This window comes from Bombina bombina, chromosome 1 (assembly GCF_027579735.1).
Source record: "Bombina bombina isolate aBomBom1 chromosome 1, aBomBom1.pri, whole genome shotgun sequence".
Lineage (NCBI taxonomy): Eukaryota > Metazoa > Chordata > Amphibia > Anura > Bombinatoridae > Bombina > Bombina bombina.
This window is the reverse complement of record NC_069499.1, coordinates 61672997-61695005: the sequence shown is the minus strand read 5'-3', so window position 1 is coordinate 61695005 and position 22009 is coordinate 61672997. Positions and strand designations below refer to the sequence as shown.

Genomic DNA, 22009 nt, shown 5'->3' with positions numbered 1-22009 from the left:
CTACCTCTGTGAACTGGTCTTGGAGCACTGCTTCAAGCTGCGAGCTACTTCACTGCTCCTAAGCTTAGGAGCTACTTCACTGCTCCTAAGATTACACTCTACTTGTAATAGATCAATTTCTTTTGATACCTCATTTAACATTTTAGTTTTGTGCTCTAACAACAAATTCATTAATCTAAGTGAGCATTCTGACAGTACATTATTCCAAGTGGTTATAAATTCGAGATCTTCTATTGGGAAAGTAGGGAATTTATTTATCCTCAGTCCTCTGGGAATGAGTCCTGATTTTAAATACTTTTGTAAAATCCAAACGTCCAACTTCAATCCAGTTTCTTTTACCATCAATGACTCCATAATCTCAAAAACCTTGCTCAGGGATAGTGAACTATCTGTGGAAAACACATTATCCAGTTCTTTCATATCGCCCACTCTCTCCTCTGCTGGTTGCAGTGAATAATAATATTGAATAGTCCCTTTAATAGGGCCATTTAAAATAAGGTAGTCCCTTATAAGCCATGGGTAACTTAGCAGTGATTGTACCCCTTGGTTGCCAGTTACATACAAATAAATAATTGTACATCTTTAATTGCCAGTAACACGTAATCAGTAGACATTTGACCCCCTAGACCAGGGGTCGCCAACCTTTCGGACCTCAGGGACCACTAAACTCACAATTTTGAATACCGTGGACCACTAACATTATTTTTTTTTTTAAAAAGGTACAAACCTCTATAATGTGTGTGTATATATATATATATATACACACATACTGTACATAACTAGTATAACCAATCTCTCTATAACTGTTGACAACTCCATCATTAACCGTACCCCGCATGCCCGATGTCTCTGGGTCACATTTGACTCAGATCTTTCTTTCACTCCTCCCATTCAGTCCTTGGCTAAAGCCGGCCGCTTCCACCTTAAAAAATCTCTAAAATTAGACACTTCCTTACACAAGACACAACTAAGATTTGAATCCACTCATCCTTTCCCACCTCGATTACTGCAACTCTGTCCTCTCTGGTCTCCCCACCTGCCGCCTAGCTCCTTTACAATCCATAATGAATGCCTCTTGTTCCATTGTTAGTTGTCAAGTACCAAAATGCCCCTAACATAGGTGTAGAGAAACAGCAGTGCTCTGCTCACTTACAAGAATTACGAGGATACAGTTCGTGTATAGATACCTTTTACAAAATTGTAGAAGCACCTGCCAGTTAAACACCTTATATTGATACCTCGCAGCCTAAACGTCTCCTGTACCACACACACTCCCACTGTATATCAAGTCCTTGTGTCACAAGAAACATCCTGGGTTTGTGCCTCAAATGGGGGTTTGTTTTACTCACAGTAAACTGCCTTCTGTGTGGAACAAACCTTTTGTCTTTGCCGCTTAGCGTGTCTCCGTTAAAAGCCGGCTTTTGGTCCTGCTCAGCTGCTGCTTCCACAACCGTCGGCTACTTTTCTCCCCCTCGGCTCACCTCGTCCATTGGCGTGTCACGTCATAGGAATTCTGCCAATGGGAGCAAGTGGGAGTGGTGGCTGCGAGGATAGGGGTAAGTTCATGCCGGAATTCTTGCTCTAAATATCCGCTGGATTATAGTTGCTCAAGGAAGAAAGGAAAGGAGCACCTCCGGCACTTAAAATTCTTTATTGTAGACAACAACTATAAAAAGAGATAGATTCACATCCAAAGGTAGTAAGGTTGGGAGGGGAATCAAGGACCCACTGACGCGTTTCGGCCCATACAAATGCCCCTTTAGGGACAATGAGTAGTTTAGTTTTTTTAGTGTTAAGTATTTTTTTATTTTGGGGGGTTTGGTGGGTGGGGGGGGGGGGTTACTGTTAGGGGGGACTTATTTTTACTAGTATTTTTTAGAGGTAAAAGAGCTGTTTAACTTAGGGCAATGCCCTACAAAAGGCCTTTTATGGGCTATTGGTAGTTTAGTATTAAATTAGGGGGTGTTTTTATTTTAGGGGGAATTTTTATTTTATATGGGTATTAGTTTAGGTTTAAATTTTTTATTTTGGATAGCTTTGTTTATTTTTTTCTGTAATTTTATTTTTTGTAACTTTAGCTTGGGGGTTTGTATTTTTTAAACATAGACTGCCCTCTGGGCAGGCTTATCGCCTAGTATATGAATAAAATAGTTTAGTGAAACAGAACAATTTATGTTTTCACTAGGAGGGCCATTTAAAATAAGGTAGTCCCTTATAAGCCCTGGGTAACTTAGCAGTGATTGTACCCCTTGGTTGCCAGTTACATACAAATAAATAATTGTACATCTTTAATTGCCAGTAACACGTAATCAGTAGACATTTGACCCCCTAGACCAGGGGTCGCCAACCTTTCGGACCTCAGGGACCACTAAACTCACAATTTTGAATACCGTGGACCACTAACATTATTTTTTTTTTAAAAAGGTACATATATATATATATATATACACACACACACACACATACTGTACATAACTAGTATAACCAATCTCTCTATAACTGTCGACAACTCCATCTAACCCTACCCCGCATGCCCGATGTCTCGGGGTCATATTTGACTCAGATCTTTCTTTCACTCCTCACATTCAGTCCTTGGCTAAAGCCTGCCGCTTCCACCTTAAAAAATCTCTAAAATTAGACACTTCCTTACACAAGACACAACTAAGATTTGAATCCACTCATCCTCTCCAACCTCGATTACTGCAACTCTGTCCTCTCTGGTCTCCCCACCTGCCGCCTAGCTCCTTTAAATCCATAATGAATGCCTCTGCCACGCTCATCTTCCTTACACGTCGCTCTTCATCTGCTGCACCTCTCTGCCAATCCCTTCACTGGATTCCTCTTGCCTCTATGATCAAACACAAAATTCTCACTCTGCCCTCAACTGCACTGCTCCCCCCTATATCTCAGACCTTATCTCCAGATACTCTCCCTCCCGTCCCCTTCGTTCTGCTCATGACCTCCTACTCTCCTCCTCTCATTACCTCATCACACTCCCGTTTACAGGACTTCTCCAGACTGGCTCCCATCTTGTGGAACTCTCTGCCTCGCTCCACAAGACTCTCCCCTAGTTTTGAAAGCTTCAAGCGCTCCCTAAAGACTCTACTGTTCAGGGATGCATACAACCTAAACAAGCCTTTCTTTATACCAGTTCCTGTCCTCCATTGCTATCCCCTGAACACCCTTAGCATGTAAGCCTATGAGTCCAGCTGTTTGTAGATCACCTTCTTAAGAGCTGACTACAGCAGTGCAACTCTTGGCAGGGCCCTCTACCCATTTGATCCCTATAATTGTTTTGTTGTACTCCGCCTTTGTTTATAGCGCTGCGGAATCTGTTGGCGCTCTACAAATAACCGATAATAATAAAAATAATAATAATAACTACGTTTACATTATGTATATATTTACACATTTTTAAGAATTATTTTTTGAAATTAACTAACTGAATGACAGAACTGAGAGAATACTTCCAAATGACAGATGAAGGGTGAGTGCCAACTTTTGAGCTGGAAACAGAGAGGCAGAAAGTGGGGGAAAAATAATTGTTTAAAAGGACCACAAGACTTCCAAGTTACCTCCACAGTTAGGAATTATTCAAAACTACTTATGATCATGGACAGACATTGGAGTCATAAATTGAGTTTATATCAGAAAGCTCTCAATATGGATGTGAGCTAACCACGACTGATGTTACTGCCAATTACTATAATACTGGTGGGATATGGCAGATCTGCTGGATGGCAATTACTGGAATTCAGGTGGAATGGCTTTGTGCGCAGGAAAATTAATAGAATGAAAAACAATATTTAATTTAAAAAAAAAGAAGATGGAGGGAAGGAAGACAGTGATGTAAGTCCATCTGAAGGAATTAGGAAAACTATTACAAAGCGACAGGTAAAGGGAAGAAAATAAATTAAATATAAGAGATTTTTTTTTTTAAGATTTTCTTTTTTATATACTTTAATTCCACTATTTCAAGCCAAGACTATACCAACCTATGCTGGCTTTAGAATTGAAGCATCTTCCTCTGAGCAGTGCGCTGAGCGGGTGGAGTTAAAAATACAATCTAGCTACTCAAGTTGCGCAGTACTACGTAACGTGCGTAGGGAGATTGTAATTTACCTCCTCCTCCGTCGGTTTTCACTAACGTCCAGTCAGGCATTGTAGGGAGTTGCGGCGTGACGGGGGTGACACCATCAGAGGAGAATAATTTATGCTTGATGGTGTCAAGGACCACTAACATCTTCTCGTTGACCACCAGTGGTCCACAGACCACTGGTTGGCGACCGCTGCCCTAGACTTCCCTCACTTCTTTCAGCTCCATATTTGTAATGGATTCAGACATGGGAGGGCTTTAATATTTAGCTAAAACTCAGAATAAACATTTATGTGTCCAGTATTTTTTAAGATTTTACTGGACAGTCTGCTAAACTACTGGACTGTCCTGTTGAATACTGGACACCTCGCAACACTAAGTGCTATAACAATATCCCTTTGGTTCATTGAAAAGAACAACAAACATAATCTAGCAGCATTAACCCGTTTGACGCCAGAGAGGATTGCAGTTCGAGTTCCTAATTACAAAGCTGAAATGCCTCTTCCAAGTAAATAAGCCGACTGCATTAGATCCCGGCGCCGCAGTGACAGCTCACAGTGTGACTCTCGCACATTCCGTTCATCACACAGAGCTCAAGTCGCCCTTAGCAACAACAACCTGCGTTCCGCCCCAATCAGACTAGTAGCTCGCCGTGACGTCACTTCCGGCGGCTGTAGGGCTAGGCTATTAGGGATCCGTCCGGAGGAAGCGGGCGGCCATCTTGGATGGTGTAGGGAGCAGCGCGGAGGAGGAGGGGGGAAACAGCAGAGCGGGCATAATATCGCAACCTCCATGTACATATGCACCGTTCAAGATCACCGGCCTCTAAACAACTTGGGTCCCGAAGTCCTGCACTCCCGGCTCGTGAAGCGTATCTCTCTGGAGCCTCGCCCCTGTGACATCTCCCCTCAGCCGGGGCCTGTGAACCTGGTGGTCTCCGCCGGTTTGTCGGGCGGCCCCAGACCCTTACTATTTCCCTAGGTTACATGTTTGCACTTTATTTGTATATAAACGATGGAAACCGTGATCTAGGACCAACTCGAGCACCCCAGACTAGGAACTCTAAGTTATGTGTATATAATGAGCTCAGGGGGCACTGGAGGGTGTATACAGCGGTGAAGGACTGGCAGACTCCAGGACAGCTCGATGATCTGAGCGTCTCATCAGTAGACTCGTCCAGAACCAACATCTTTCTCACTTCCCCCTATTGCTAAAGGTGCTCAAAAGTGATTACAATGTCCACCAGAACGCCCCTTCCCACGGTGAATGAACGGGACACGGAAAATGTAAGTGGGATTTGTACGGTCACTTTTAACCCCTTACATATAAAGAGGTTAAAGCTACCTGGTCCTCAGTGGGTACCAAGGGGTTAATGCTGCTCGTCAACAATAAGACCCCATGCAGTTGAGGACTCTAAATTGGTTAATCTGTTCTTCATTCTGTTAGTGATGGTTAACTGAGCTGCCTCCCAGCTAGTGTGGTAGATGTCAGTCCTCATTGTGTGGAGATAATGTAACCAGAGGCTAACTGACATAGGGTAGCTGTGTTGTGCCTGGCCTGTGTTGGGTACAGCTATTAGATGTGCTACTGACCTGTGTGTATGGATGAAGCCATAGATGTGCTATGACTTACTCATAGGCTAAAGCTAACAGATATGCAGTCAGATGACCTGAACCAATGTGCTCCTGAGCTGTCAATACCTGTAGGCATTTCCCTTACCAATACATTTGTATTATGAGGCCAGTACATGTGTTGTTGGTCCATGGCCATACTGATGTATGTATTTCAGCAGATGCTTTGCTTACCTTTGCATATTCTGGACCAAAATAATTTGCTGACCTGTGCCATTCATATGCTGGCGACATAGTAAAAACTGAAATGAGCATTAGTGCATTTGATTTTTTTATTAGAAGAATTATGCAATATGCTCATTGTTGCTTTTGCGATAAACCTTTTTGCTATCAGTGTTTCAAGTGCATATGCACATATGCTATCTGTGCTCCATGCACCTGTATTCAATCACAGCGCCAACTTAGAGAGCTAGTGAAAATGTTTATAGTTGTTTGAATATACTAGATTTATTTGTACATGTGTTCCAAAAAGAGTAATACCTTTTTACTAAAAGCATTGTTGCTCATACAAGTATATTACAAATATGCTTATATTTAAAGCTAATGTACTGATACACATTTCAATTTTTACTAAAGTGCTTTTTATGGGACTAATAGTGTGAAAGGTCCATGGTTACAAAAGGAAACTTGGTTATAATATGGACCCAATGCTTTATTTTCCTGGTATGAAATCATGCTTGTGTTATGCAGTTATTTATGAATGAAATGTTCAATCACCCTGGCGTATTACATATTTATATGGAAGTCTGGTTTACATTTTTTGTTCCATTTTAAAATGTTTACTTTTTCAGAATGTTCCTGTGCTGAATATATACTTTTGTTATGCTTGTGAGGGGTTACTGTCTGCCAATAGAGATATGGGAGTTGTCCTTATCAGGCATTAAAGGGACATTAAACACTTTGAGATGGTAATATAAAATGATAAATTGTATATAATAAAACGGCTCTGCAATATACTTTCATTATTTATTTTGTCCTCTTTGCCTGTAATTCCATTCTGAAATTGTGAGCTTTTCAGTTCCTGTTAGAAATGGAAGTGCAGAACACTGTTAAATCCAGCACAACCATTGGCTGCACACTCTAGTGACCTATTTATAACGGTCCCTAATTGGCCACAGCAGAGAAGGTAACACAAGTTACAACATGGCAGCTCCCAGTGTTTTATAGGCACTAAAACTTTACACTTATTTTGTCACTTTTTAAACAACTAATGAAACTTTAAAAAATACATCTACATGTTAGTCATGGACTAATCTTTTCTTTGACTGTATTATTCTATCTAGCATGTATTTAGTGTTTAATGTCCCTTTAAACAATCTGTCTCTAAGGATCAGTTGTGAACAAAGTTATACCCGTTTAATTATCCATTTAAAGGGCCATGATACCCAAATTTTGAAACACTTGAAAGTGGTGCAGCATAGCTGTAAAAAGCCGACTAGAAAATATCTCCCTCTATGTAAAAAAGAAAGATATTTTACCTCAAAATGTCCTAAGTATTCACACCCCATTGTGAAGGACTTTAAAGGGACACTGAACCCAATTTTTTTTTCTTTCATGATTCAGAGCATGACATTTTAAGCAACTTTCTAATTTACGCCTATTAATTTTTCTTCTTTTTCTATCTTTATTTTAAAAGCAAGAATTTAAATCTTAGCAGCCAGCCCATTTTAGGTTCAGAACCATGGAAAGCGCTTACTTTTTGGAATCTTACATTTATCAACCAATAAGCAAGCATAACCCAGGTTCTCAATTAAAAATGGGCCGGCTCCCATGCATCACATTCCTGCTTTTTAAATAAAGCTAGCAAGAGAACGAAGAAAAATTGATAATCGGAGTAAGTTAGAAAGTTGCTTAAAATTGCATGCTCTATATGAATCATAAGACATTTTTTTGGGGTTTAGTGTCCCTTTAAGCAGCAAATCAGTATGCCTGTCCCGGGACAGGCAAGGGAGTGAGCTTCGTGCACACTCATATTATTTCCCTATTTAGTTTAAGGAAGTTTGCTATGAAATCCCATGAGTTAAGTAAAATCTCATGAGATCAGAGTTCATGACCTCAGCACATTGTATGCGGATTGGCTGCAGTTCATTTCTTCATATATTTTTTTTTTTACCTGCAGCTGAAGTATAACTTATTACATAGAACTTACTCTGGTAAGCTGAGGAAAATGTGAGGTAAAATATCTTCTTTTTTTTCATAGAGATGCTCAGGTGATATTTTCCTGTCAGCTTTTTAGTTATACTGCATCAGTTTCAAGTGATTTAGCATATAAGTATTATGTCCCTTTAAATAGTTGTAATGTAACCTTTCCTCATGCAGTCAAACTATTTAACATGGTTAAATAGCACATTTGATAATACATGGCAGAATCTTAAAGTGATAGTAAATCCAAGTGTACAACAAACGCTAGGATTTTTCATCACTAAAAATAAACAGTTTCTGTCATCATTTCCTAAATAACAATTTGAAACTCTCCCTATCTGTAAGGCAAGTATATTGATAACTCAGTGCCTCCGGCTGCCCACAGCACAGCGTTTTCTCCAATTAGATGACGTTTCCATATAGCCATGCTAGTATGTCAGTTGACACGCATGGCTATTGGTTTAGAGATGGAAACGTCACCTCATTGAAGAAATCGCTGTGCCGTGGCCAGCCGGTGGCGCTGAGTTAGCAATGTACTTGCCTTACATATAGGGTGAGTTTAACATCGTTTTTTTAGGAAACAATGACAAACTTTATTTTTAGTGATGGTAAATCCTAGCGTTTATATGTTTGGGTTTACTATCACTTTAAGATTAATGCTTTAGTGTCATCCTTGTCTGTGTAGATACTGAACCAAATGTAACTGCTGAAAGATCACTTTCATTTTTACTTTTAAATTCTTGAAAGGTTTTAATTTACTCTTGAGTAACCTCCAGCAAGAGCTGAGTATTCCTGTAGGGTACAGATAGGGCATCATTTTCAGATTTCATTCTGTGACTTATTCCTGCTGCTGCACTGGAGTTTTGCATGTTAGAGCTTGATGAAAACAGACGGAGCATTTTTTTCCCCCTTAAATTTGCTGTTGTAATGAATATATCCCTTGATTCACTGACAGTCTGTAGTTGGGAGTTTTAGCTTACAACACCCCTGGTACCTTTGCATGGAGCGTCTGACATAGCGAGCAGCTTTGGAATTGCTATATCACCTTGATTCTTGCTCTATGCGCTTGGCCGACGAGCCCGTGCTGCTCACAGTAGAACCGCTGAATGCCCTTGTATTTCAGATCAAATAGGACAAATGCTTTTTCAGATTGGATTTTAAATGAAATGGTAATTCCTTGTAGTGTACATAAATCCATCTAAAAATTAATCCTAACAGTCTCCATTCCAGTTGTTTAGCTGTATCCTTAGCCAGCTTTCTGTATTTACACAGCACAATAATAGTGCTGTGATTTATTATTAAACACATGGTTAAGGTACCACAGCAGATCACTTGCAGATTTGTTCCTGAACTGTAATTGTGTTCTACTGGAAGCTTTATTAATATGCTGCTTCTTTATGACCCGCTAGTCAAATTCTTTTCAAGAGCAGCAATGTTTTGTGGTTCTTGATTGGACTTTTAAGTATATGTTAAATCACTTTGCGATGGGTTAAACATGGAGGCAAACATTTGTGCAATGATAAAGCAAAGTACTTTTTTTATTTTTCCTTCCATTTAATACATATGACAATGTCAAACATGTCAAAACATAATAATTCTGAACTTTTACTTAAAGTGCTGGTAAATGTAAACTTACTATGCCACTGCAGCGTAATCTGTGCAGTGAACATATGCTGCATATGTCTGAATTGATATCTAGGCATTTAACCTGCCTCTTTAACCCTCTGTGAGCAGCCAGCCACCCCTCTCTGCTGTTTTGTTTTTCTTTAGCTACAACAGGACACGTGGTACAGCTATAACACACACTGTTGAATATGCTAGTAGTAGTGGTGTCATTACTGTATGTGTTTGTGTGAGGCACAAGATATAACTGATTACAGCACACTGCAGCGATTCTGTGAACATGGTAAATTGTTTCCTTAAGAATATGTAGATTTGAATGGCGTTTGTTTGTCTACGCTTTTGACCTCTCTGAAATGATTAGTAGTTTTGTGCCTTATCCCTGAGGCTAAACGTAGTTCCTTAGTGATCTTCAGCACCTGAGGCCGTAATGTACATTTTAGGATTGTAGAGAAGTCTCTAGTAACAGTTGGTCTATAGACAGCAAGTTGTCAGGAAATGCGTCAGTGCTTTGTGCAGATGACTGTCAGTTATGCATCTCATAGACCAAAGTAAGCTGCTTTGTTAATTCAACCTCTAGCTTTGTTCCCAAATCATACTTTTTCACAAATAGCCTGTTTGTGCTACAATTCACAACAACATATGTTGTACAGTATTGTGGTCATTTGCTTATCAGGGCGTCATATTTTAGAATTAAATCTATACACGTGGTCTGGTTGAAAAGCAATAAACAAAAGTAAACTATAGGGAAACCATTCCCTGAAATGATTTGTTTGATGGATGCATTGAGCTTTCCCTCTTTACCATAACAATATCACAAGATAAAGGATTTGTCTGGCAAACGTAACAATGGTTCACTGGTGAGAGAATGTAGCAGATCAACCTAATGTGTTTATATTATTCACTAGTCTGTAGTCTTTGTTTTTCCGTTATCTCGGGTCATTTGATTTCACTTTTAAATTCCTTGCTCAGTGGCTGTAATAATTTCAGAGACATTGTTCTTAGCATCTAATTGGACATTTTAAAGTGTATTCATTTTATTTTAAAATAGATAATCATATACTGAGAATTATTAGGGATGCACCAAAATTTTGACCGCAGAAAGTTTCGGCCGAAAATAGCATTTTTTGTTATTTCGTTTTTTTGGCCTTTTATTTTCGGCAAAATTATTGTGTAGCATATTTTAAATTTGATGCCAGCCTAGAGCTGCTGTTTGAGTTCATTACTTGACTTATTATATATATATTATATATTTTGATAATTGGTAACAAAACAAAAACGGTTAAATCTGATTCTGTTACACAGAACTAAATAAAGAATACTAGCGATGCACCAAAATTTGGGCTGCCGAAAATGTGCAATTCCAATTTCGGCCCAAAGATGACCAAAATTGCTAAAAATGTACAGCCCTCCCCTGTTCTAATGAGTTACATGTCTATCCTTAGCATAAGGTGAGCAGCACAGCACTGGCATGGTACACAGAGCACACACATAAGTACCATTACATGATGATATTTGAAACCAGCAGAGAAGGAAACCAAAGTTCTGAATAGTGAATACAAATATCAAAGGAGGATAAGTAACATGTTTATAAACACTTGATATTATCAGACACAGCAAGCACACACAGGGAATATCTTTAAGCCTTATATACAGTGCTCATACATCAACCTCTTGTGCGTAGACATTCTATTCGCCTGAGGCAAAATATGCGTGCACACTTTATAAGCATAAGCCCCAAGCTCGCACACAGTTGGTACAAATTAGCACCCACCAGACAGTGTATACAAAAAAGCACAGTAAGTTTCTATAACCACCTTGCACGTAAGGTTGTAGCTAAGTCCAGTGGTCCTGGTGATAGGTGACAGGCAGACTCCATTTGGGGCTCCGGACATATAATCTGATGGGTCAGTGTGAGACCCGAACTAGGCGGAGATACGATGAGAGACGATCAGGTGCAGCCACGCTCATCGCACGGATAACTACACCCAAAAAGAAAACACATGTCCACCTCGTATTGTTGTCTGGCTATAACCACACTCTCCCTTATAGAGCTCCAGTTTCACTGCAGATCACGCCCTACTGTACAAGTGACCATGTCCATTTGTTGGAGCTTTCCCGCCTACAAGTTCTCTCAGCTACACACACACACTGTAGTTAAAAAGGAAAAAAACAATTTCGGTTTCGGTTTTCGGCCAGGATCATCCTGAATTTTCGGTATTTGTTTCGGTCCAGAATTTTTTATTTCGGTGCATCCCTAAGAATTATAATTTTATTTTTTTCCCCCTCTAGATATTTTAGCTGCAATCTCCCACACCAGCATAACATATAATGGGATGTGCAACATCCTGGAAGGAGGGTTGGCCCATCTATCATATTGAGTAGCCAGAATTTATTTTTATTTTATCTTATATATTTAAAAAATAAAAAAAAAGAATATTTTTGGTGGTTTGAGAGTCTAGTGTAGGAATAACTTTGTTTTTTTGTTAAATCTTTCAGCACACATCTCATGGAGATGGTCGTCAAGATGTTCCTGCACGACCTGGGCGTTCAGGAGCACGCTGTAGAAATTCTATAGCATCTTGCGCTGATGACCAACCACACATTGGAAATTACAGGCTTCTTAAAACGATAGGCAAAGGTAACTTTGCTAAAGTAAAACTGGCCCGGCATATTCTCACAGGCAGAGAGGTAAATATTTTTTTTTTTTATAAATTGTGGGTAGTTCACCACTGCAGTGTCTGTTTGTCTTAAAGTGTGTGCTTTAAAGGGACAGTTTACTCAAAAAATGTCTCCCCTTTAATTTGTTCCTAATGATCCACTTTACCTGCTGGAGTGTATTCAATTGTGTACAAGCATTTCCATTAGCCCTATATTGGCATTTGAAATAGCTGATTTAGCCTGTGGTATCCCCACCCATCCTGAAAGTTTTTGGCTTCAAGGCCAAGCTGTGTAAATACAGCCAGTAAAAGAAATTACACTACTAGTGGTTTATAGACAGATATAAGATAAAGCATGTATATGTACACAATGTAATAAAGTAATGCAATCTAATTATACCTACAAGCTTAAACCATTTTATTAGGTTGTGGCTTCAAAACACAAAATCAGCTATTTCATATACACAAATAAGCCCTAAAAAGGCAAATCTCATACATTTTATACTCTGCAGCTGGAAAAAAAACAATTAAACACATTAAGGGAAAACAATTTTATTGTATATTGTCCCTTTAACTTATTATTAAGCATTATTATTGATATTATTTGATGTATCAAACATGCCTATTGGTTAGTTTATCTTCTATGGGATTGTTTACTTTATTAATAGACTAAAATAGTAAATTATGTTCTATTAATGAGCAAGATAATGTGTTTAAATTCAATAAACTGATGCAAAAGATCAAGGTAGAAAATTCACTTTTATGGTGCTGTGTAGGACGGACAACTGTACAAACTGAGTGCCAGACTACCTAGAAAGGGGTCCTGGTCACCTAATACTCCCTTATCTCTTAAAGGGACATGCATGCTATGTATGTTTTGAAAGCACAAGTTTAGCCTGAAAATTATATGCAGATAAATATTTTTAAAGGAACAGTGTACAGTAAAAGGGTTTTTCCCTTAATGCGTTTCCAATGATTTGTTGTACTAGCTGCAGAGTATAAAATATGAGTGTGCTTCTTTGGATTTATATTTTTTTACCTGAATTAGCTGGTTTTGATCTTTGAAACCACAGCCCTTTAAAATGGATTCAGTAGCATGGAAATCATATCTCCTTATTTTATCACTTTCTGTACACACACATGCTTGCTAGTTTTAAACCGTTTTTCTATATCCTATACTTAAAGGAACACTGAACCCAAATGGTTTCTTTCGTGATTCAGATAGAGCATGCAATTTTAAGCAACTTTCTAATTTTACTCCTATTATCAAATTTTCTGCATTCTTTCGGTATCTTTATTTGAAAAGCAAGAATGTAAGTTTAGATGCTGGCCCATTTTTGGTGAACAGCCTGGGTTGTCCTTGCTGATTGGACAGCACGAATAAAAAGTGCTGTCCATGGTCTGAACCAAAAATTGACTGGCTCCTTAGCTTAGTTGCCTTCTTTTTCAAATAAAGATAGCAAGAGAACGAAGAAAAATTGATAATAGGAGTAAATTAGAAAGTTGCTCTATATGAATCACAATAGAAAAAATTTGGGTTCAGTGTCCTTTTTAAAGTGAAGGTAAACTGATGATTTAAAGGCCAGTATCAAATAAATAATACTCTTTTAAAAAAGGGGCACTTTAAAGTTTACAAAGATATAGCTGCTGGACATAGAAATGCTTTTGTTCCTTAAAAAGAACTTGCCACTAACTTTTGAAAAATTATTATAATTGCTATATTGTCTGCTATATTGCTAGTTCTTATCTTGCACAATTATGCTCAAAACATACTGTACTCTGAGGAACATCCTTAGCTTATATAATTGCAGGAAGAGTGTTCATAGGAAAAATTAAGTTAATTCCTATGAACACACATCTTACAATAATAGGACTAGATTTAGATTACATTTGATATATAAGCTTTACCAATGCTCTGTTCACATTTCCAACTCAATAGACTTTAATGGAGTTGGCTATGCAATGCGAACATTGGTAAAGTTTACCAGTCAAATGTAAGCTAGCCCATAGTGTTCCCCATGTTTAAACAGTGCACTGGCATATATTTTTTTTACTATATTGCACTTTTGGTTGGTTGTGATATTACATTTATTTATTGTTATTATGAAAATATTTTAATGTAATTTTATTAATAAATGTGTTCTGTGAAATTTCTTCGAGTTTTTACAACTTTGTGACAGCAAGCAAATAAAACGGATTTATTTCATAATGTCTTTTGAGTTACAGTACTTCATAATTAATTATAAAGAAGCTATCAACTCAGTCTGTATTGTGCTTGAGACACTGTCACATGACTTAAAAAAGTATCGGTAATTGGTATCGGCGAGTATTTACTTGTACTCAGTCTTAAAAAAATGGTATTGGTGTAACCCTAGTGCTTATGCCACTTTAAAGACCACTAGTTAGGCCCCACCATGAGACCTGTGCAGTTCTGGAGACCATATTCCCTGAGGGTTTTAAACTGGAAGCTTTTTATAGGAGACTACTAAATGGTACATGGTCTAAAAAGATAAAATAAAACTTGCTTAGACTTTATTAAATAAATATGTACAGTATAGCTTAGAGAAGTGATTTGATAGAAACCATCAATTATTTTTCTTCAAGATTTTTTTTTTTCCCCTCAAAAAACCACGAAAATGAGGGGTCATGATCACATGTTGAAGATTAGCAGGTTCAGGAGTAATTGGTGGAAACAATTCACATAAAGGGTGGTTGATTCATGGAATAATCTTCTATTAGAGGTGTTAAAAACAGCTCTGTGAGGGACTTCAAAAATATCTTGGATAAGCATAAGGCTTTCCTACAAACTAAAGGGATATCAAAGGCAAAATGTAAAGTTGCACGAGTCAGAGTATGTCATTTAAATAACGCTTTTAAATAAAAAAACAGCACCTGTAATTTTGAACATCTTTTACAAATGACAGCTCATTGTTGCTTAGAATCAAACTCTAATCTTTGTGTTTTCAGGTGGCAATAAAAATAATTGACAAAACGCAATTAAACCCAACTAGTCTACAAAAGGTAAGCTTGATCTCCCTTTTTACAAAATTTTCACCCAACATTTATTGTATGTTTTGACTTGCGTGCGCTCACGCATATGTGTCTGACTTGGGTGCGCTCACGCATATGTGTCTGACTTGGGTGCGCTCACGCATATGTGTCTGAATTGTGTTCATGTAGGTCTTATTTTGTCGCACATATGTTTGTCTGATTTGCGCTCTGCAAGCCAATGCCTTTATAGGACCATAAGCATTTATGCTATCCACCATTTATTAGCGCTGCTTGCGTTTGCTTGCTGATCAACTATTAAGTAGGAGAAGCCAGGAGAGAGCCTGTAGAGGTGTCAGTGACGTAAATGGGTGAACAAGCCTGGTCTTGGGAGAGCATTCTCAACCGATTATGTACAAGCTAGTGCTACAGGCTGTCTGCCGTTTGTGCCATTTGTGTTCTGGGCCTGATATTTTAAATCAATTTGCTCCTAACTGGATTTAACTAGCAGACTGGGAGTTCACTTTGCTTTGACCCACTTTCAAAGCAGCTAATTGATTTGCAGCTTTTCTGGACATTAGATACATGTTTGGTTTAGGATTACGATTTTTATATTTATCCTATAGATGCTAGTAAATATGCAGTTTTATACAGAACTTTTATAGATACTTTGTTTCTAATTTCAATGTTCTGCCTTGTTCCATAGCTGATGTCAGGGTTTCCCATCTACATATTTCTAGGTTGTTTTAATTGTTTTTAGGTAATGTTTTGCTTTTTTTTTTTTAAATATGATCAGTTTAACTATTTGTGTGATTTTGTTTGTGTTCATGGATTGCTTTTTTAATTATGTGTTTACTTCTATAAAATGTTAGAAGATATTAGGGCGGTAACTAACTATTTTCATAATAGATTAGTTGGTCAATTATATTTTCTATTAATCGGTTAAAAACAACAACAAAAAACTACAAAAGAAACTCAACATTTGTTTTCTGTTTAATTTCCTGTTTGCTGATTTTACTATGTGTGACTGCCACTTTTCTCTTTGCTTTCAGAGCAGAGCACTGCTCACCCCCATGTCTTACCCTTCCATGTATATGGTGGCTTATTTAACCACTAACTTGTAAGAGACAGGTAATGCTTCTCTTGGCTTTAGAGTAGATCAGAAAACACAGAGGGCATTGTGGGACAGTGTTGGAAGTGATCGGTAGTATATTTAATAGCTGCTAGTGGTTATAGATATTATTAGCTGTAGCTGGCTGCCACTTGACCGTTGTTTATTACAGCTGATATTGAATGAATTGCTTACTGACTCCAAATGGCAATTAATGATTAATAATGTTCTTTTTGCCAATTATATTTTTTTGTTGTATGCTCGCTTATCTTTGAGTTATATAAAAACAGTCAGACCAGAGCCAATGGCTTATCTCTCCTTGGGTCCCAGCAAGTTACTTGATCTGGACCCTCACCTTAGCCCCTCTTTCATGAGATCCGGCCCGGTGCCCGCAATCTCCTCACACCCCATGCGATCTTAACAGAAGCAGTGTTGTATGCAGTCAGTCAGCAGTTGATGTTTTTTAACATAAGAGCTGCCTGTCAAGATCGCATAGTAGAGATTGCGGGCTCTGGACTGGATCGCATGGAAGGGGAGGGACCAAGGGGAGGGTATGGATCAAATAACATGCTGGGACCCAAGGGGAGATAAGCCATTAGCTCTGGTCTGAGTGTTTTTATTTAACTCTAAAGCCAAAAAATATAATTAGAAAAAAGAACCATAAATTATGAATCATTTTGGAGTCATCAATTCATACAATAGCAGCTGTAATAAACTACCCTCCTCTTGGCCCCTCCCCTTCCATGCGATTCGGTCCGGTGCCCGCGATCTCCCCATGCGATCTTAGCAGACAGGCAGGCAGCTCTTATATTAAAAAAAAAAAAAAACCCCATCAACTGCTGACTGACTGCATACATCACTGCTTCTGTTAGGATCACATGGGGTGTGAGGAGATCGCGGGCACCTGATAATAGAGTATAATCACATATGCCGGGGCTGGAGAAAATGATCTAACTGACCGCGGTTCATCTTGACATAAGTGTTGAGAGTACTCTAAGGATATTAGATCTATATTGTTATAAGTCACTAAAAGTCTACATCAAGTTAAACCATCCTGGGCAAAGCTATGTGGGGTTAACTGAAAATGTTATAGGAGAGTATTGGGAGTAGGGTAAGTTTACATATTAAACTGTGATATATAATGTGATATAGAAGGTTTATCTGTTTCCAATGTGCACAAATTGTAAGAGACATAATACAGAAAACAAAACATAAATCGGCCCTCAACAGTCCTGGGAAAAACAAAATTTCCCCTCTTCAGCCTATACTGCATGGTGTGTTAATGCCTTGTAGCGTCGCCTGTGGGCCATATATCTGTCCGGTATGTGGATTGTGTTGTACTCACTTCATGAAAGTTTCAGAAAGTTATTGTCCCCAGTGGAGCTGTCTCTAGGTACTTCCGTACCGGCAACGAACCTAATAGAAACATAGATATTGACGGCAGATAAGAGCCATAGGCCCAGCAAGTCTGCCCGACCTTACCTAACAGTATAAACCTAGTTGAGAGATCGAGAGAGGGGCCTGCTCCTCTAGATTACTGTCCTCTGTTAGCTCCGGACCGGCATCTCGTGGTAAGCTCAGACTTCACGCTGGATCGACAGCTCTCTGGGGGGGTGGCCGCACCTCCCCACAGAACCACCATGGGCAGGTTGTTTCCCAGGGTATGATTGCTGTGTCTTGCCAGTGCTGGTTGTGGGGCAGTAAACTGGATCGTCAGTGACAGGTTTTGTGTTGTGGGTGCGTCTGAGCTAAGCAGGATATTTGTAGACATACTAAGATCTGGCCCTTCCGCGTGCGATAGGGAATCCTCCATGTCTTCACCATGGACTAGTAAAGTGATGTTAAAATTGCGGTATATTTTATGTTCCAAATCCTGAAGGTTACGCAGAACTATAGCGAAATCCTCCTTTAACAGTAGCCATTCTTAATCTTGAACCCTGTGGTGCGGGGGTTGGGGGGGGGGGGTTATTCCTGCGAGGCCTCCAGCTGAGAATCCATCTACTTAAGTTTTGGTTAAACGAAGAAATACTCAGAAACACTCAAATATTATATTAGGTCATCTGAAAAAGATAAAGTAGAGATGAAATGCTGAGCTATTTGCAAGATATTCAATATATTAGTTAGATCTTTGCTGGAGTGTTTTGTTATGCGACCTATCATGGCCGCTTCCTAGGCACGCCCCCCTGAAACAATGTTTTTTTTTTTTTTTTGTTATAACCTTGTGCTGATTTTCAGTCTAATAATCAGTTTCTCCTTCTCTAAAGTATCAGATATAGACCCAAGTCTACAAACTACTGCTTGGTCCTTATTGTTTATTTGGCTTTTTCATGTTAAGTGGAGAGTCTGCTCTTCCTGCATTCTCAGCCCCTTTCACTGGATGTCCCAGCCTAACTTCAGCAACAGTGCCAAACTGGGAGCTTCTAAGTACCTGTAAGTTTTTTTTAGACTGGATTTTTTGTTCAGTATCCAGGCATGTTCTTCTTTATAGTAGTGTCTATTACATGCAGTTATATGAAAATGTGTATACTGTCCCTTTTAAGGATTTTGCTCTACGTGTTTTTTGGAGTGTGACAATGTTTAAATCCCTGTGTGTACAATAGTGTAGTGATGTCACTGAAGTGAGCTTTACCTGTGGAATGAATATACCATTGTTCTACGGTGCTAAACTAGGAATTCATCATACATAACTTAACTGTTGCTAATGATGGTCTCATTTATATTTGTAAATCAAGGATTTCTTATTGAACAAAATGGTTCAGACAGAATGTTCATATTGTTACATGGATTTTTTTTTTCCCTTCACTTTTTTAAAGGGGCCTAAATGTAAAAAAGAGTTTTACTATTCGAGCATGTTACTATTTCACTTTTGCTTGCAAATAACTGTAAAAATGTACTTGTTATATACCAGCTGCAGAGGAAATGGGTGATTGTAAACATATTAAAGGGGAGAAAATATTAGTTAACTGTCCCTTGAAATATGAAGACAAATGTAACATTTGTTACAGAGATCTCTGAAGCGCATTGAGCATGCGCAAAACGCTTCAGTTCCCAAAGCGCTAGCCTTGTACACTGTTTTGTGCTTCACATCTCCTGCTTGAATAAACTACTTTGGCTACTAGTTCCAGCGAGTGTGTGTGTGTGTGTGTATATATATATATATATATATATATATATATGTGTGTATATATATATATATATATATATATATATGTGTGTATATATATATATGTGTGTATATATATATATATATATATATATATATGTGTGTGTGTATATATATATATATATATATATATATATATATATATATATATATATATGTGTATATGTGTATATATATATATATATATATATGTGTGTATATATATATATATATGTGTGTATATATATATATATATATGTGTGTATATATATATATATATGTGTATATATGTATATGTATATGTATATACATACACACAGATACCATGGCTTTTGCTGTTGGATGCGACTAAGAAAATTTCAGGAAAGACCAACTAGAGCAGCTGAACTTTATTTGGGATTAATCAGAGGCACTTTAAATTTTGGCAGGTGTGTACTGACTGCTATTTAACATGATTTTGAATGTGATTGCTTAATTCTGAACACAGCTACATCCCCAGTTATGAGGGTGTGCACACTTATGCAACAACATTTTAGTTTTTTTTGTTTTCTTCCCTCCACCTAGAAGTTTCAGTTTGTTTTTCAATTGAGTTGTACAGTTTATAGGTCACATTAAAGGTGGAAAAAGTTCTGAAACGATTTATCTTATTTTTTTACATCCCAGAAACCTGACATTTTAACAGGGGTGTGTAGACTTTTTATATCCACTGTGTGTGTGTGTGTGATATATATACAATTTTTTTCCCATCTAAGGTTCCTTTTAAAGGGACAATGAATCCATAATTTTATCATTCAGATGGAGCGTGCAATTTTAAGCAACTTTCTAATATACTCTTATTCATTTTCTTCATTCTCTTGCTATCTTTATTTTAAAAAGACATCTAAGCTATTTTTTTGTTCAGTACACTGGACAGCACTTGTTTATTGGTGGGTGAAATTATCCACCAATCAGAACAACCCAGGTTGTTCATCAAAAAATGGGCTGACATCTAAACTTGCATTCTTGCTTTTCAAATTAAGATACAAAGAGAATGAATCAAATTTGATAATAGGAGTAAATTAGAAAGTTGCTTATAATTGCCTGCTCTACCTGAATCTACACCCCCTCCTGATTCTGTTTTCTCTGAATCATCCTGAATTTTACTTTTGGCTTGTTTCCCTTTATACCAGATGCAGAGGGATTTCATGTGTAATGTGGGCATATATTTCTAAAATTAAACTGTAGTCTTAAGTTTTTTCAAAAATTAAGGCGTAATACAGGAGTCAACAAATCTGTTGCATATTTAGGAGCCAGACGGTGGTAATTGTGTAAAGATATAAAGAAAAAAATTAAAGTTACGAGCCAGGGCTAAAATTCTAGGATCAGTGGCTCTCCGGCTCCTGGGTTTGTCGAGCCCTGGCGTAATATAGAACAGTTGTATTTTATATTGGTTAATTTGTAGCCGCAGTTAAAATGCTTTGAAACAAAATTTTCTCTGCCCATTGCTCATCACAGTGGGCAGCAAAATGGTGTAAAATCTCATGGAACCCTCTTTTGTGCTTCTTTATCTTCAAAAAGGTAGGAAGTGCTGATTCTATATACACTGGTTTCCTCCCAGTTCCTATTATGCTGCAGTCACGTCAGTGACCATTTACTATTAAAGCCAGAAAGGATCTCCAAGAATTATAGGGGGAGGGAAGATGAATTCTGGCCTTAGACAGAAGTACTCTTCAGAAAGACGGCTTCTAAATCACAAACCGTAAATAAACGCCATGTATAATAGTGTATTCAAAGCCGGTAAATAGTATAGTATTAAATATAATTTAGTTTTTATAAAATCACTTTAGTTTAGATATGGAAGGTATAGGTGTAAAAGTTTTTTTTTTTTGTTTTTATAATGTAATACATAAGTGGTGCCATGTTCAAATCTAGGGGTTTCACCTCTTCTATCTCTTCTGCTGAGGACATTTAGGGACTGTTATATAAAACAGGCAGCAAATGGTGTGCAAGTAAGGCTATGTGGCATATAGGATCGTTAGTCATTCTTACACGGTTTCCTCATAGCCTTGTCTGCACACTGTTTTATTGCCTTTGTTATATCTGTCTATAATGTACAGGTAAATAGATTGATAAGGGAAAACCTAGATTCCAATATGGTGGCACCAATTTTATTTTAATTTGAGTTGCGAAAATGAATTTTCAGAACTAAATTACAGAAAGCGAACAAATTAGTTTTTTTTCTTTCTTCATAGTCTGTTTATTGTCCATTTAAAGGAACATTAATCATAAAATGCTCATCACCCGACTCGTTAACTTACCAAACAGTTGCCCTCACCTATCTCCTCACTAATATCATTCTAACCTTTGCAGTCCCCATCTCCTGTTTCCCATCCTCCTACCCATCTAGATTGTAGTTCTCACGGGAATAGGGCCCTCAACTCCCCCTGTATTTGTCTGTAAAATTTTGTCTTTTATTGTATTGTTTCTCTGTTGTACTTTTTTCCTTGTACCCATGGGCAGCGCCGTGCGGAATCTGTTGGCGCTTTATAAATAAAGAATAATAAAATGCAATTCTGCCATAAACTGTTTATGCATAGTAAGAAAAACTTTCTTTTAGCTTTTTTTTTTTATGTTACTGAA

The 22009-nt window shown here is 38.0% G+C and overlaps 1 protein-coding gene across 3 annotated transcripts in view; it reads left to right on the top strand.

Annotated features, from left to right (window-relative positions):
• The first annotated feature begins 4801 nt into the window (after positions 1–4801).
• The window catches only part of MARK3 (microtubule affinity regulating kinase 3), a 153280-nt gene continuing 136072 nt past the window's right edge, over positions 4802–22009 (top strand). For all 3 annotated transcript variants that reach the window (XM_053697415.1, XM_053697414.1, XM_053697413.1), the window contains exons 1-3: positions 4802–5382; positions 11989–12180; positions 15117–15170. In XM_053697415.1, coding sequence (XP_053553390.1) covers positions 5332–5382; positions 11989–12180; positions 15117–15170 — 297 coding nt within the window. In that variant the 5' untranslated portion in view covers positions 4802–5331. The remainder of the gene's footprint in view (positions 5383–11988; positions 12181–15116; positions 15171–22009) is intronic.